Genomic DNA, 17,344 nt, shown 5'->3' with positions numbered 1-17,344 from the left:
CACCATGGATGCTTTAGTATTTCAATTAGAAGGGAAAAAATATAAAGAATTAGTCAATTATGTGACATATATATTAGATGAAAGAATTGTTGCTATGAGTACGAAGGTCACATTTGAAAATTCATTATGTAGGCGTTTTTGCATCATATCATAACCTAAACTATACAGGAAAGGCTAAAGGGGCACTTCGAAAATTATATAGATCCTAATTGTTGTCATATGTAGAGCTTTTGGCTATAATGAATGAACTTGATTATTCTAAAAATTATTTTTTCAACAAAAAGAAAAGATTTTTATTCAAAAAAAAAATGTTTCACCAGAAAGATACCATTCAAAATCTAAGGGGGTATCGTTTCTCAACCCCTAAAGGTTAAGGGGGTAAATTCGATTTTACTCCTAATAAAAATTTAGCTCCTTTGGTTGATCAAGATCTTGTAATAATAATAATATTTTTCAGCGCTAGCCAAAAATTAGTGGCCCCATGTCCAAGACCAACATAGCAAAGTTATATTCAAAAACATTTTATCATTGCATCAATAGGCTGATCTGCATGGACCACAGCCCCACCTCAAGTTTTATGACTCTATAACACACTTGACTTTCTGAATTGTATCACCTAATATTTGGTTCTCAATCTCAATCTTTCTTTGGAGGAAATGTTGGGCTAATTAGACTATCAGCAAACACTCTTAGTATGGTATGATATTGTCTGCTTCCGAAACTTTTTCACGAGTCATGAGAAGCACCTATTTTCCCCCCTCTCGCAAACTTACGAATAATAGAAATATAGAAGAGCAAGACAGAACAAAATTATGGCTTCATATCATTGATCATTTCATGAATAAGATCACCAATAATCTGGTGTTCAATATCTTTTCCCAGAGCATTAACATCTTCATCAACTAATCCAGCCCAACGTGTGGATTGCAAGTCTCGGGCTAGTATAGTTTCGAAAGATTGAGATGACATATCCACATAAACTCGGGCAATTTCCCATACACATTCTAATAACTTCTTTCCCTGTAGAGGTAGAGGTCGTGCAGTCAGAGCAATAGTACTTTTCATAGAACTTGAAACTGTGGAAGGTACTCCAAGTACATCCCGAAGTACTTCATTCAAGAAATCACACAACAACTTGTGATTGAACTTCTGGAATTGATCAATAGTAGATGCATCTTCAATATCATTTGTCTTTTTCTTGTAAGACGCTTCGACTTCTTCAAAAACTTGTTTGCTGATAGGCTTTCCGAGTGGATCCCATTTTGATAGATATTTATCGCATGAACCATCGTATAAACCAGAAGCAACAAGAAGATCTCTAACGAACGATTCAGCAGGATCGTCAATCTCCATTATCTCCTCTTCGACAGACTGATCATCAATCATTGTCTCCTCAAAGTCATAAGTTTCTAGCTGATTCAATTGCCTCCTTAGCTCTGTGTTATGAAAAGTTACAAAATATCATTTAACTTCATTAAAACTTGAATGCAATTCTACATTCATGAAATAGTATTTGAATTAGTAGCCCATTCTTGTGCAATCAAGAAAGCCACTAAGTTAAAAGGGCGACAAAGGCATGCGATTCTTGGAAAATCATCAAGTGTAGGTTAATGATTCAAGGCAATTGTGTTGAGTCCTACATTGGCTCAAGATGATAACTTGGACTCTTCATATAGTCTTGGAAAATCCTCAACTCATGAGCTACCTTTTGATATTGAGTTAGGCCCAAGGTTCATTTATCACTGTATTAGAGTCTAGCCCATCTCATTATTTACCCGATGTTGGGCACCTATTTTATATTGTCCACGCTCCAGATGTCCAATCTTGGGTGTGCAGGGGAGTGGAGTCCCCCATCGGCTCAAGATGGGTAACTTGGACTACTTATACAATCTTGGACAATCCTTACCTCATCAGCGTCGGACAAATATATAAACTGTTAAGTCCATCTCATGTCAAATGGTAATCATGCCTGAAATGTATCATAAACTATGAATGCAGCTAGCAGATGTACAAATTTAGACAAGTTTTTACTTATACCATTCAGATTAGAGCTTATCTCTTTGAAAACATGAGGCATTTCACTATCATCCGGCGGATGTATATCTGAGGTTGATGATGAGCTGAAACAATCTGTTTGCCTCCAAATTTCTTCATTGGTAGTGCTACATACAGATGCAGGACTTGGTGGCACCTCAGTAGAATTCTCCTAGGGCCAAATAAGATACTAAAAGTTAGATATCGATAACATATCAGCACATTTGAGATGTAAATTTCAACATTTTTCTTCTCTTTTCTTCTTATGAGTTAGTAGAAAAGGAAAGTACATTTGAAGCTTCTTACATGAAATTTGGATGCAACAGTTTGTGTGCTCAGAAGATCTTTCATGTGAATCTGTTTGTTTCCATTTGATTCCTCCAAAGATTGAATCTTTCTACCAAAGAGCTTTCCTTTAAGTACAAAACTATATTTAAAGCTGGAAACTTTTTCCTTAAGGTTGAATTTCTCCTTTCTACATTTTTTGGCATGTATTTTGACCTTCTCGGAAGCTTCATGTTTTCGCCTAATATGCGCCCCCGTCAACATATGTTGATCCTCTAGGAGAAGCTTTCCGAATGATGACCGCGACACAGGAGCAGACAAAGATCTAACTAGGTTCCTATGAAATAGTTCCTGGTCAAGCATTACATTATTACTCAACTCTTGTCTGAAATATCTGCTCTGCATGTCTGATTCGTCTTTCATATGGTCCCTATGTCTCACTTTATTAGCAATATATCTGCTTTCTTCAGCTCTGCTCCTTTCCAAAAATCTCCTTGTATCACTATTGGTGAAATCAGGAGAACCAGTTCCTTCACATTGAATTTCACTTCTATAAGACCTCATTGATTTTGATCGGGCTAGAGTCGTTCCAACGTCCCTTGTAACACTCTCTCTCACCTGTTTTGAAATAGATTGAGCTATCTTCTTTGCTTCTGATGGTTTTTTGGTATAAGAGGTCTCAATGACAGTAGTGCTCCTTCTGAAATTCCTTACTTGCAATTCACATTTTAGTCTTTCCTTAACCTCCTGAAGAAATTCTTCTATACTACTCCCATCTTCGGATATGCTATGAGAACTAGCCCATGACTCTTCATTATTCCCCGTCCTATCACAAACAGGCCTCAAAATTACAATCTTTGTAGGAGTTGAAGAAACATCAAGTCTCTTTGAGTTTGCGTAAAGAACCAACTTTTCCTTGTTCAGGCGTCGTTGTGCCAACCATTGATCGGTATTGGTGCCAAGTTCAACAATTTTTGAGCATTCCTTAAACCTTGTTGCTTGCCATGCTTCAAATTCCTTCTTAAACTTTTGTAGTTCCTCTTCCTGTGGATGTTCTCGGGGTTTAAGTTTGTTGAGCTTTAGGCTATTACTCCGTCTGTCAATATTACATACCTCATTCTTCTTTTCGACCTTCTTTGTCGATGGTTTTGTATCCACGGATAACATATCTATGCCCATCAGACGGGCGACAACACTAGGTGCATTCTGTCCTGAATTTGGATTACTTCTTGATAATTCTTCACTGATCAGTTTCTTCATTGGAGCCTCATTCACATAACAGTTCTTCTCTGACCACTCATTTGTCATGTGATAAGCGCACTGTATTTGAGCAAGTAATGAGTTAAACTGCAAAAGCTCAACTAAAGAAAAGCGCAGCCCCGTGCACAAGGCATCCTGCACCAAGGGGTGTGATGTAGACAGCAATACCCTAATGCAAGCATTAGTGGCTGCTTCCACGGCTCGAACCCGTGACCTATAAGTCACACGGAGACAATTTTGCCGTTACTCCAAGGCTCCCCTTCTCAAAAGCTCAATTAAATGAGAACCAAATGTCTGAAAACTTCCATTCAGAGCAATTTTACTCTTGTGACATATCAAAGAAATAACATAGTGTAGTCGGAAACAAAAACTAAATATTAATGTTTTGCCACCCCAGAAGGAAGGAAACCAAATGTTACGTAAAAGTTGACAGACATGTAGAATGTGAATCGTTTTTAGCTCAAATAACAAATGAGAATCAAATGTCTTGGAACTTTCATTCAAAGACTCATTTCATTCTTGTGATAACAAACTGTATGGAAAAGAATTAAACAATATTAATGTAATGAGACACTAGAAGGAAGGAAACAAAATTTTATGTAAAGTTGAGAGAAATATAGAATGTTTTACTGCATGACTTCACATTTGATTGTCACAAAATAGTTCTTATTTCTCTTTCAAGATAAAGCAACCGGAATTTTGATAAATCCAGAATAGCATAACAAAATTATTACCAGAGCATTGTCATCTCCTTCAATGCAGAAGCTACAGGAAGCCTCTACTGGCTGCTCCAATCTATTTCGCGGAGCCTCCTCACCTGCAGAATTAATGAATGTATCATAATATTTCTAGTCGGTAAGCAGGGGCGAAGCTACACTCTGGTAAGGATGGTCAATTGTCCATTCTTCGTCGAAAAATTACAACACGTATATAGTTAAAATATTAGATTTTAGAGGTATATAACATATATTGAACGCTCTTTTTCAGGGATTTTTTTTACTTCTTTCAAGTTTAAACACCTTTGAAAAAATTCCTAGTTTCACCATTGTCGGTAAATAGAGAAGAAGATGAAGAAAACATACTGTTTAGCCCCTCTATCTCAACGACCTAGTATGTATTAAATCAATCCAAAGAGATATCAAGATCTTATGTTACCTAAAGAATGCAAAAAACAACGGCCATTTTGCAGCTATACTTGCTAGAGGAGAAGCAGAAAACACCCTACTTCAGGATTCAAATGATCATTCTATTGACTAAGCCAAGAAAAGACTATGAACTCAACTAATTTAAGTAGTTCAGAAATCTCTCTGATATTGATAAGTGATAACACTCAGGTAACTAGCCCGCGAGGATTGGCTAAGTTGGTTGGGTAAGTGGTTTCCCACACGTGAGACCTGGGATCGATTCCTTCAGAGCTCGTCGCGCGGAGCTTGCCTAGTGCGGTTTCCAACGCGCACTCGAAGGGTAGCATCTGCGAGTTTCCATGGGAATTTTCCAAAAAAGAAAAAAAAATTAACTAACAAAGTTTGATCAGTAAATACTCTCAGATTAGTTACTGGTCCTGTCAATTCAACATGAATGTATGGCCACTTCAATTTGGAACTATGAAAATCAAGATATGGACAATTCAATAAAAAAATATAGCCTTGCTAAAAGATGACATCTTTGCAACTTTTTACTACTACAAAATTAGCCTACACTAATTGCAACTAGAGAAATGAAAACACTAACCACCATTTCTCTTATCTGAAAGAAACTTCCTCGTCGTCCCTCCTTCATTTAGATCAATGAGATCCGATAATCTCACCATTATAACATTATAAGAATATGAAGAACTTGGAAAAAAACAGAGACAAACCAATGTCGAAAAAGAGAATCACTTACGTGAAGCTAAATTGCAGAAATGTGAAGAAGTAAAAGTGAAACAAGGTTAAGGAGTTAACTGGAGAATTGCGAAAAATTTAATACAACTCTATCAAATCCTAATAACATTATTTAAAAACAGAATTTAAGATAACAGTTTTGCTTAACGGTCCATTAAGTTGGAACAAATAGGGATATAGTCAAATCATCATGAGTGATTTCTTTTCACCTGTATAATACTGATCTAGACATTAATGTTATCAAAAAATAATAATTATTTGATTTTACATTATATATTAGTTTAGGTTTTTAAAAGAGAAAGAACATCATTAGAAAGTTAATTTGATAAAATGAACATCAAATCATTATTTAAATTTTTAAAAGATAGATAAATATTAATTAAAATCTATGAAATAATAGTATTAGAATCTTGACATTTGAAAATTGGAAAATTGTGAATCATTTATTTTTTTTGGTTTTGGAAAAGTTTCTACTTGTTTAGGACTATATTACTTTAGTACGAAACAACTATGTCCATAGAGAGTATTTATTTTAACTAATATCTTGATTCGTATAGAATTTGACCATGTGACAATGTTTTATTATGGACCCTTCATCTCAATATTTTAAAGGGTATTATTATTTTTAGCCTTCGTCATAAATTATTTAAATTTGATAGCCGAAAAAGTATATAAAATTAGTATAATTTTTGTATATAACATAAAGAATGTATATGTGTGTATATATATTTTCGGCTATTATTTTGAGAGCGGTTATACAGTATCATTTTTTCATATTTTAATAAGGAAAATTTACATCGTATAATAACCCTCCAAAATAATAGCCGAAAATATATAATTTTTTTGTATATAATATTTAATATTTTTTTATATTTGATTAGCGATTGTAATTATTTTTAGATGATCGGCCAAATATATTAAAGCACTTTTAATAATGGGATTAGGTGTACTCGATGTATCCCATTGCCTTATAAATATGTCTGGCAAAATGATCCTGAATTTATGATAGCTGCATTTAAACTATATAAAAATATTAATCATGATCAAGACGGCAAGTAATTTCCATAAATTATTAAGTACCTTTTGAAAGACAAACAACAAAATTTCCCATTTCATTTTATAGTGGAGTTAGGGTCGCCTTTCGTGGATACTATTTATATTTTTTTTCTTTTATATTAGGTAAACATACTAATATAGAAAACACAAATCAATTCCCTACTTAAGAACAAGAGTGAGTTGTACAATAAGTATAACAACTACTTCTTCTTTTTCCTTCGGAATTTAATTTTTGTGTAGTAACAATATATAAAGCCTTTTTACTATCAAATTTTAATATATAACAAGAGGTAGTTATCCATAGCAAGTTTGATATAATTACTTGAAAATAGAGCAATAATCTATCAAATATAACCAATTAAAATGCACATAAAAGATTTTATATTGTCAACATATATAACTCAGCGGTCGTCGGCGTTAAGACTCTATCAATATGTTATTCCGTTTGTCCTTCCATTTGATTAAGAATTTATGGGCTAGACTAGACCTAAATATAACTTATTAAGTAATTGTAATGCAAGACTATAACTATTTAACCAATTTTTGATCACGCATCATGATGATATGAGTTGAGCTACCTGACTACTTGATATCATTATTGGTGGGAAAGTATAAACTATAAAATCAAGAGTCTCGGTAGAAAAATATTAGGGGCTCCGTGCTCCCAAAGGTTTCAGGTTCAAATCTCGGCAAACCTAAAAATATTAGGTGATTTCTGTCCAGGTTTTGACGGATAAAATTACGTAATACCTGTGCCGGTAAGAAATAGCATTTACCCGTTAAATTAATCAAGGTGCGTACAAAGTAACTCGGACACCACGATTATTAAAAATTAAAAAATCATGGAAAAGGAACCTTATCGAAATGATGTTGAAGACTTGTGCCATGTTCATGCAAAGTCTAGAGGCATGAGATTTTAGTGAGCTTAATAATGAAAGCTATACAATTTTATTTTAAAATTATTGGTCCCCTCACCCCTTCCCCAACCTACGTTCTACTTTTTTCAACTGACCATGCAACTTATATTCCTATTTATTCTGATTTCATGCCTTTTTGTACTCCTCTAATTGGTTATCTTTTCAATCTAAAGTGGTATGCAAAATTAAGATTTGTAACTACAATCTACAATGAGCATGTATTACTTGTTATACAAAGTGGCCCATTTACCTTTAAGCAAACGTTAGGGAGGTAAAAAATTTACGGGGCATTCTATTTTGTTGCCCCAATTTAACTTGTACTCTTTTTTAAAAAAAAAAAATTTAACTAGTATCACAAGTACAGACAACTTCATACCGTTTTCTCCTCCTCTTCTTTTTCTTCTTCTTCTTAGTTGTTGTGTAAACAAAGGTGACGATGGATCTACATGGTGTTTATGAGTAGGTTTTAAGGTGGTTTATGATGTTTTACAATAGTGAGCTGATATGGCGCTCCTCTCTTTGCTACGGCTTAGGGTTTCTTCTTCTTTCTCCTCTTAGTTGCAAAATAGGTTTGATAATTTGTTGATGTTTTGCCAAAATAATAATTCAGTTTGTTCTTTATACAACAACCAAAAAAAAAAAAAAAAAAACCAGTATATACCCATAAATGGGGTCTGGAAAGGATAGTGTGTACACAGACATACCCCTACCTTATAGAGATAGAGAGGCTGTTTCCGATGACCCTCGGCTCAAGGAACAACAATGAAGATAAAGCAACCAAGTAGCAAACAATAGTAACAACAATATAATAAGGTAACAGACGTGAATGACACAGTATGTAATAATAAAGAACTATGTAATGATATTTGAAAGTTATGTTTCAAATTTAAGCTTACTTGAAGTAAATTTGGGTATTGAATCATGTGATTGTTGAAATTCGAAGAACAAGTTTATGTTTCTAGGCAATTTGCATTTCAGACTAAAAAATCTTTAAGTGCATGTAGAAAAATTAGCTGCATTAAGTCTCAAGTACATATTAAATGCATGCAAAAATTAGCCGCACTTCAGACTAACCAGTCTTAAATGCATCTTAAGTTTGCAACTTCAGACGTGAATTTTTCCAATTTCAAACGCGCTAAGTCTGAAGTTGATCTTAAAGTAGGTAAACTTGCAAATTTTTATACAATACGGGTATAACTTAAATGGTGACCCAAAACTGTATATATGCAAATCCTGCGTTAGGGAGAGCAACAGTATTTATCTTGAGCCAGTAAACTTCCACGAATCCTTATCAACCCAACTGAGGGCAACGAACGTAATGGTCCTGACTAGTGGCAGATCCTCGTCATCAATCATATATAAATACAATGTAAACATCAATACGAGACATGAATTTAACTTAAAACCCAACGTAGTAACAACATTGTTTATTTAAAATCTTGCGTAAGCTACTGCTCTTGGCACTTGTTTGAAGGTGAAGTTTATTGCATTAATGTAATTTGATGAACGAGAAAAGCACATTGTGACAGTGTGAAAAGGAAAACTATCTATTTGCTCCTCTATTTGCTTGTGATGTTTTGCACTAACAGTGAAAAGGAAATTTGTCTACATCCTCCTGAATATGGCATGTAAAAACTTTAGGTCCCTTCCTTTGTGATCCTAGTATGTAAACTTCAACAAGAGGCATCACACTTTCACCTCCAAATATTGGTTTCTTGTTTTTTGATGTCCCAAAAAAGTGAATGTAAAGGAAATGATATGAATTGAACTAAAAGCTCAATCATAATCTACAAATGATTTCCCAACTCCAATGTTCACAGAAGAGCTGCAAGCACACGATTACAATCCACAAATAAGAACAGTCAGTAAGCTAACATCTTTGTCTTTCAGCACCATACTAATAGAGAAAAGAAATTGAGATTGTGACATTGGTGAAATTTGACAAGAGGTAGATGGCTGTAGTTAGAGTTATAAAACATCGTTCCATTTTTCTCTCTTCTTCACAATTCCTCTCTATCGCAGCAGCAGTTCTGAGCATTCCAACCCATGATGTTCAAAGTTGGACCTTTCGAGGGAAAAGGGAAACATTCCACTTCTCCCATTCTTGTCTTCTTGAATAGTGCATCTCCAAAGGACGAAAGAGTGATTAAGCAACCTATAGGGAAGGTAAGTTTCTGGAAGTATTAACTATCAGATTCAAGTTTGTTTAACAGCAAGAAGCATTTGCAACATTAGGCCCTGTATCATCTAAGGCTTTTGCACCATATCTGCCAAGATGGAATATATTTGTTCTCTCATAGCATCCCTGTTATTTGCATTGAGTGTGAAAACTCTAGCGCCTGGATGATTTCTCATCCTCGCAACTGCAAGAATCCAGAAACTCGTTGGTTTATTTTTTCTTTTAGAAAGTAAAAGAATGTTGGTTTGTAAGTCCAATATTCAGGGAACACATAGAAGGAGGTCAACGCAGAGAATAAAAACAAACAGGTGTGTTTGGTATGGAGGAGATCTTCTATGTTGGTTGGCTTAAATGTTTGGAAGAATATATTCCTTATGAACTAATTTTCTCCAATTTCAGCAAAATGACTTCCCTACCAAGAGGAGGGAAAACTTTTCCAAAACTCTACATTTAATGGTTTCAACCCTACCCCCCCCCCATCCCCCCACCCCCACCCCAAAAAAAAAAAAAAAAAAAAAAAACCCACCAGCTACTCAACCGCACCCCAACCACCCCAGCTACCCCTTGCCCCCACCCGCTACCCACCCACCCATGCCCACCCCCACCAACCCCTGCCCACCGTCCCACGCACTACCTCACCCCAACCCACCCCGCCTCCTATAGTGTTTGCCTAAAATATATAAATACTCTTGGGACAATATTTTCAGCTTACTGACCAAACACAAGAAAATAAGTAAAAAAAGAAAACACTTATTTTCCAGGAAAATTTTTCATACAAACACACCCAACAAATTAACAATCTATAAGATTTGTGAAAAAATGACCAAGAAAAGAGGCATGAGTTGATTAGGCAGAGAAGTCAAGTAGATAGCTTATGTAGGTACAACCATGTAGGGGCTGAATTATTTAGCAAACATAGTTTTGGAGTTTTTATCCTTAGCTTCTGATTTTAACGAAGGTAAATAGTAAAAGAAGTTCGATTAGCATTTTTTCAAAACCTTACATTTTCGGACTATCAGGAGCTGCCCCTTTAGTGACTCTAGACCCTTGCAGAAATCTATTTGGACGTTGTACCACTCTAAAGTAGAAGATATTTCTTCTATGAATATGAATCCATAGTGTATAGATACTTGGTTACCAATGTGATTGATTTGAATTTGGCATATAGAATTACCAGTGTGATCGCGATAAAAGTAAGTTCTAGACCTACACAAAAGCACAACATACAGATAGAGGGAAATACCTCCAGGTATATGAATCCATAGTGTATAGATACTTGGTTACCAATGTGATTGATTTGAATTTGGCATATAGAATTACCAGTGTGATCGCGATAAAAGTAAGTTCTAGACCTACACAAAAGCACAACATACAGATAGAGGGAAATACCTCCAGGTATATGAATCCATAGTGTATAGATACTTGGTTACCAATGTGATTGATTTGAATTTGGCATATAGAATTACCAGTGTGATCGCGATAAAGTAAGTTCTAGACCTACACAAAAGCACAACATACAGATAGAGGGAAATACCTCCAGGTATATCTCGCCCTGCTTTTGGAATGGGGATAGAAGCCAAGAGTGGGATATTGGATTGCAGGACTTTTAGTACAGCTGGAAAGAATGAGGAACTGTAGAGCTCCATCTTCCCAACTTCATCGATGATGAAAAGATCAGTATCTTCCCTTACCTAACAAATTTATGAACCATCAAAATGGCAAAATACAATGTACTACAGATCAGACAAGTCTTTTATTTATTTGATAAAGTAAAGATAAGACAAATTAAATACAACAACCCAGTATAATCCCACTAGTGGGGTCTGGGGAGGGTAGTGTGTACGCAGACCTTACCCCTATCCTGGGATAGAGAGGTTGTTTCCGATAGACCCTCGGCTCCCTCCCTCCAAGAACTCCCCACCTTGCTCTTGGGGTGACTCGAACTCACAACCTCTTGGTTGGAAGTGGAGGGTGCTCACCACTAGAGCAACCCACTCTTGTCATGAGACAAATTAAATGTTTTATAATTTACAATCAAGATAAACTATTAAAGAAAGCCACAAAAAAAAATTATCGCTCAAAGCAAAGGATAGCAATGTCAGAGACCCTCTTATGAGGCAATAAAATCCTGCCGAAAAACTCAACCGACCTGCAACTCTGGCAATGCCAGCAACTCAAATGACACAACATCTACCCTGTATCTTCCCACAGTGGGCCATCTGAGAGACTCTGGGCTGCATGGCTAAAAACGCTGCAGCAAATATGAAAGAATTATACCAAAATCAGGCTATTATTGATGGGAACATAGTCAGATAATTCAAAATATTGCTGGCCTAAACTAGAAAACAACCCTAATATGTAAGCTAAAACTTTTGACATTTTTGTTATCACTTCACAAGAAAATAACTCAACCATAGTTACTCATGCTGCATATAATGATCCAAAATCGGAACTTGAAGAAGAGTATGTTATCAGAAACTAGCAACCTGAATCAAATTTGACATCATTCATCAGAGAGAAAAAGGACTGGTAGATAAACAGCTAATTATTCAGTCTTCTCATTCCTCCCACAACTAAAAACCAATGGATACAACAACAAAAGAAATAGTCTGAACAAAACATCTCCATAACATTAGTACTCTCAATTCATAAAATTCTCGTGGAATAATACTATATAGGGCAAGAGATACTTCGAGACATAATTAATTAGGATATCATTACCATTTTCGCAATAGAAATGCATTTTCAGATAACTTGACGGGGAATAAATTTCTCGATAAGTACTAGAAGAAAAGAAGGGGAACCAACTTTCCTATGCAAATTAGACCTTCAAACGGTCAACTATCACGTGAACTAGAATTTCTAGGATTTTGAGATGTTGAAGATGTTTCTGGAGAACAGCAGAGAAAATGGATAAGTTTTGCATATCGTAGATGAGGTTCTGAGTCCTGGTCTATGGGAGCCCGTGTGGTTTTCTCGACAGCTCCAGAAGGTTGAGGCCGAGACTCATTATGACGATGGAGTGAGCAAGATGATGGACAAAGCGGTGGCAGAAGGTTCTTTGAAGGGCTTTACGGCAGGAGTTAGAATTAATGATAAGTTAGACTCTGGCTCTTGTTTGCAGATGATACCCTTATATGTGCAAATTTTGTAATGCTGAGATACTCTAGTTATCTTTACCTGAGACAGATCCTAATGTGGTCCAAGTAGTTTGGAGGCTGAAAAATCAATCTAAAGATGCGTGAGATTCTACTAATGAGAGAGGTGGACACATTAAGCGATTAGTGCAGGTGTTCAACCACAGGATAAAAGCACTTCCAACAACTTATAATAGGGCTACCGTTAGGAGCATCAAACAGGGGCCTACAGTTTAGATTGTTGTGATTGAAAGAACAGGACAAGTTGAGTGGGGTAAAGAAAAGGTATTTGTCCAAAGTGGTTAAGTCTTGATCAAGAGTACACTAGCAAGTATCGCAACATATTACATGTTCCTGATACTCACACTGACAAGTATAACTGAAATGTTGGAAAAACTTCAGATAAACTTCCCGTGGAACAATGGGACACAAAATTTCATATGGTAAATCAAACGTGGTCACATCCACTTTGATCTGTTGGCTGTTGGAGGGTGCGGAGTAAATGATTTAAGAACTTCAAAAGAGCATTACCAGGCAAGTGACAAATGGATATTTGGGACAGAGGACCAGGCATTATGATGAGCAGTGGAGATTCGAAAATAACACTTGACCTTATGGAGATGCGGTACAGAAGAGCAACATGAAGGGAAGAATGTCAAATTGCTGACATTTAAAAGGAGAAGAAGTAAATGTATAGCTTGGAATGTAGCCCCCTAAAACTTATGTGGGTACGGGTGAGCTTTCTTTTTTAATAGAGGTGTTGTCCAGGCTAATTTGTGCGGGCCTCGACTCGTCCACCAGCTACGTGTTACCTCTTATCGGCACAAGTACCGAGTAACTTCGATCACCAAGACTTAGGCATATAGGAAAAAATTACCTGGTGTTATTTATCTCTACTGGTTTTCGAACTCTTTGTCTCCAAGTTGCACCCACTTCACTGACCACTAGCCATACCCTTGAGTGCAGCAATATGAGAGTTTGCTATACTTTTTTTATACGATTGTGTAAACAACATCACTAAATATTACTTTTTCTTAGAGGGACGTCACTAAATTATTGCTTCATCATAAGAAAGTACTATAAACATTATATTGTATAGTCTCAACTTGATATCAAAACCAAGGTTTCTTTATTCTTCCTCTATTGGATTCACTCCCATCAATCTTCCGTTGATCTTCCGCGCGACTATTCCAACATCAGAGGATTTTTACCAATTGAATTTAACTACACAAATTACCTCACCAGGAAGGTTTTCTCACTATACTATAAAGGCATTACCTCCTCTTCTTTTTTCACTATGCTAAAAGGCCAATACCTCATCTTCTTGGTGGATGGTTCCATTCCATGCCCATCAGCCACTCACGATGAGTATTGTTTACGGATTCAGTACAGCACTGTCACCCTTAACTGGATTGATACTAGTCTCTCACCCCTTGTTCTTGACGACCTTGTGAAACCTCCAAAGGATTGAAAAACCTGTCAGAAAATGGTGTGACTCAAACTATGCAAGGATTACCCCTCTTACGTCACACTTCTGTTTCCAGGCCTAATGCCACCGGTCAATGCCATCATTCATAATCTCGCAGCCCCTATTAACTGAGGAAGCACATATCAATACAGCTACCTCGGATAACTTCACTCCTTAAACAGCTTATTAGCAGCATACTCTTGACACAAAGCGGACCTTCTATGTCCGCCCAAAACTTCTTCTAACAATCCGTCATCCAAGATTCAAATGGTGGACAGGTCAAGGAAAGAATAAACAAGGGCTATAATGGTAGGGATCATTGGCAATATTCTCCTAATGCTTCTTATCCCTTTTCTTCGCCATTGGTTTGGTTTGCAAGAAAATGTTCGAACTTGTAGTGATGTTGTTCTTGGCTGTTCGTACTTCAACCTCTCTAAACAGTACAAAATCTCTTTCCATTTTAACCATATTGCTTTGGGATGTCCGAACTGGTTTAAACATACTTTTATGTCCAATATCTAGCCAGAATGTTATTGGAGTTATGAGTTTAGAGGAGGGTTCAACAAGCCGTTTGTTACCAAGAACCCCAATTTCACCAAGCCAATAAACCCGAATCTTTCATCGTCTGCCTGTCATTACAGTGGTCCATCTCAATTCATGACCTGCAATGGCAACCTTCTACTATTATACTTTCCGCAAGCACTTCTACATTTTTCCTTTCTTTTCTTTCTTTTACTTTTTTCCTTTTGACCGAGAAATTTGTTGCTTCAGCAAATCAAGGATGACACCAAACTTTTCCACCCTTCTTCACCTAACAACCACACTTGGTTCAACAACCAGCACTTATATATCTACCTTGCATTGTTTTTAAAAGCGACGAGCCCAAAAAAGTGACAAGATCCACAAGGCTTGAAGTGAAAAAATGATAAGTGAAGCGCACAATTTATTGGAATCACGACGCTTCTCTGAAGGCATGGTTTAGCCATGAAGTGATGATAACCCCTAATTTCGCATCATTTCATCGCTTTAAGCAACAAACCATAGCTTTTATAAGCACATCTACCACGTATCCTTTTTTTGCAAAATGTTTTACTCAAGAAAAAATCTATTATCTATTGAGCTTATACAAAGACAATGGTTATTTACCAATCCACTCAAGATAAAATACCAAAACAAATAGATAAGCCGGGTATGCATGTGTAAAGAAATTACTGTAGTAATTAGGTAGAAAGGAGAAGCACCTGGAGATTTTGTTAGAAGCAAGAATCCCTTTACGACCATCAAGCGTCACAACCTCAAACCCAACCCTCTCTGTTCCTTCTCTAATCTCCCCTTCACCAAATTTAAATCAACAACTTAGAGTTATCCAATCATAGTATATATTTGTAAATGAGACACTCCAAATAGTATAATTAGAGATATTGATTATGGTGTACTCTGGTCGGATTTTATGTAAAAATGAAGAGAGAGAGAGAGAGAGAGAGAGAGAGAGAGAGAGAGAGAGAGAGAGAGAGAGAGAGAGAGAGAGAGAGAGAGAGAGAGAGAGAGAGAGAGAGAGAGAGAGAGAGCATACGAGTATAGAAACCTTGGACTTTCAAATTAGGATTGGAATTTCTGAGGGTTTCGAGTACTCTAACTATCAAAGTTGTCTTTCCAATACCCTGCAAAAACAACAAAAAAGTGCGTCAATTTCAGATTTTGATACAAAGTAACAAAAATGGTAGATAAGAAGCGGAAAAAGAGTATACAGGAGAGCCAGTGACAAGGAAGCATTTTCCTGTAGCGGCCATTTTCGCCTCACTGAAGAATCAATCAATGATTTTACAGACGGTTCAAGTCTCCACACATCCCAACCCGGAAAAAACCGAGCAAAGACATCAAAATGAACCGGCAGCCTCGTTATTTTATCTTTTATTTATTGATTATTGATTTCTAAAATAGCATACATAATTCTTATAAATTAAAGGGGTAGTTTGGTTCATGGGACTAGGGATTTTTGTGATTGTTGAGTTTCCTGCTTGGGTGGTCCATTTATATTTTGACGTTTGTAAATAGTCACGTATTTGCCTTTTGCATTGAACGAAACTTCAGCATAAAATAAGTAAATTTCACGTGACCAAAGTTTTTGAGAAAAATATCCAAAGTTATACCTCAAGTTTTGATTATAGTTATAACTATCTCACTTTGGAGCTCAATTAGGGGCCAAGAAAAAAACTATTCTTTTGTTAATGGCACGAGTAATATTAGAGTAAAGTTTAACAAAGATAAAGTTATTCAATTTCGAATGACACGGGGATAAATTTGACAATTTTCCATACAATAAAAGTTAGTACTTATTTGGAAAAACCATTTACACGGTAAATACTGCACCAAAGATGTTCGACATTCTTTTTAAAACGAATAATTGTTCTCCTAAAACGAGAAGGAATCTTGTTAAAAAGTCCCTTTATTGAATACCACCTGCAAAAACTAAATAAGAAAACAGGTTACAGTCGATTAATTAAAGGAAAACTTTCAGCGACCTTTTAATTTATGCTTCCCGTGCTTCTTTTCATTTAATTTTATATATTGTACATTTAAATTTATTTTCTTAAGTGTTCCCACATGTTGTGAGTTTCGTGCTCGATTTGTACTTAATCTTATTCTAGTATGACTAAAATTGCAAATCAACAACTTATTAAAAGCACTTCTTAATTCATATGAAGCACTGTCATGATGATGTTTCAAGAGACTGAATTCAGATTTTATTCTTCAAAAACTAGCACTTACTATGATTAGGATAACAAAATCATATTAGTTAAAAATGGTATAGTTTTGAAATGGTTGCATCTTTCTTTTGCGTTAAGGTAACGGTATAAACAGTTAAAACTTATTGAATTCCCTACTTCATCAGCGAAAAGTCTCTTACTTTTTTCTACAAAATTGATTGAAACTTATACAATCTACAAAACATTCACCTTCTTTTCTTCCCTGTTAGTCAAGCAAATCACATCATTTGGAAATGCCATAGAATCAGAGCAGTGTATGTACATTTTCTTTAGGCACAATCTTGTTAGCAAACATTTTCCGTTTTGAAAAGCAACTGACTTTGGAATATAATAGGTGGGGTATATATTCTCCACTCC

General features: G+C 35.9%; 2 protein-coding genes across 3 annotated transcripts; both read right to left on the bottom strand.

The window, feature by feature from the left end:
* Window positions 1–400: 400 nt before the first annotated feature.
* LOC107781190 (uncharacterized) lies at window positions 401–5,703 on the bottom strand. 2 transcript variants are annotated; one of them, XM_016601858.2, is made up of 5 exons: window positions 5,311–5,703; window positions 4,314–4,396; window positions 2,341–3,639; window positions 2,038–2,206; window positions 401–1,436 (listed from the first exon to the last, which is right to left on the bottom strand). In XM_016601858.2, the coding sequence occupies exons 1-5, from the start codon at window positions 5,387–5,389 to the stop codon at window positions 811–813; spliced, it is 2,256 nt and encodes a 751-aa protein (XP_016457344.1). In that variant the 5' UTR covers window positions 5,390–5,703; the 3' UTR covers window positions 401–810. The 2 variants fall into 2 exon arrangements, with proteins under 2 accessions (XP_016457344.1, XP_075085900.1); XM_075229799.1 differs by having other exon boundaries at window positions 5,464–5,702.
* A 3,477-nt stretch (window positions 5,704–9,180) lies between these two features.
* Window positions 9,181–16,504, bottom strand: LOC107781189 (uncharacterized). Its single transcript, XM_016601857.2, has 6 exons — window positions 15,968–16,504; window positions 15,793–15,880; window positions 15,461–15,551; window positions 11,764–11,848; window positions 11,149–11,305; window positions 9,181–9,798 (listed from the first exon to the last, which is right to left on the bottom strand). The coding sequence occupies exons 1-6, from the start codon at window positions 16,007–16,009 to the stop codon at window positions 9,683–9,685; spliced, it is 579 nt and encodes a 192-aa protein (XP_016457343.1). The 5' UTR covers window positions 16,010–16,504; the 3' UTR covers window positions 9,181–9,682.
* Between the last annotated feature and the right edge of the window lie 840 nt (window positions 16,505–17,344).

The sequence above is a fragment of the Nicotiana tabacum genome, chromosome 14, assembly GCF_000715075.1.
Source record: "Nicotiana tabacum cultivar K326 chromosome 14, ASM71507v2, whole genome shotgun sequence".
In the NCBI taxonomy this organism is placed as follows: Eukaryota; Viridiplantae; Streptophyta; class Magnoliopsida; order Solanales; family Solanaceae; genus Nicotiana; species Nicotiana tabacum.
This window is presented reverse-complemented; position numbering and strand designations above follow the sequence as displayed.

Excerpts from the sequence above, each read along its gene's own strand:
- LOC107781190 (XM_016601858.2), bottom strand. The coding sequence starts at position 5,389 with ATGGTGAGATTATCGGATCTCATTGATCTAAATGAAGGAGGGACGACG. Across the intron at positions 3,640-4,313 it reads AAGGAGATGACAATGCTCTG|TGCGCTTATCACATGACAAA; the intron begins GTAATAATTTTG and ends GCTCAAATACAG. Across the intron at positions 1,437-2,037 it reads GATAAGCTCTAATCTGAATG|AGCTAAGGAGGCAATTGAAT; the intron begins GTATAAGTAAAA and ends TTCATAACACAG.
- LOC107781189 (XM_016601857.2), bottom strand. The coding sequence starts at position 16,009 with ATGGCCGCTACAGGAAAATGCTTCCTTGTCACTGGCTCTCCT. Across the intron at positions 15,881-15,967 it reads TCCTTGTCACTGGCTCTCCT|GGTATTGGAAAGACAACTTT; the intron begins GTATACTCTTTT and ends TTGTTTTTGCAG. Across the intron at positions 11,849-15,460 it reads GCTTCTAACAAAATCTCCAG|CCCAGAGTCTCTCAGATGGC; the intron begins GTGCTTCTCCTT and ends TTAGCCATGCAG.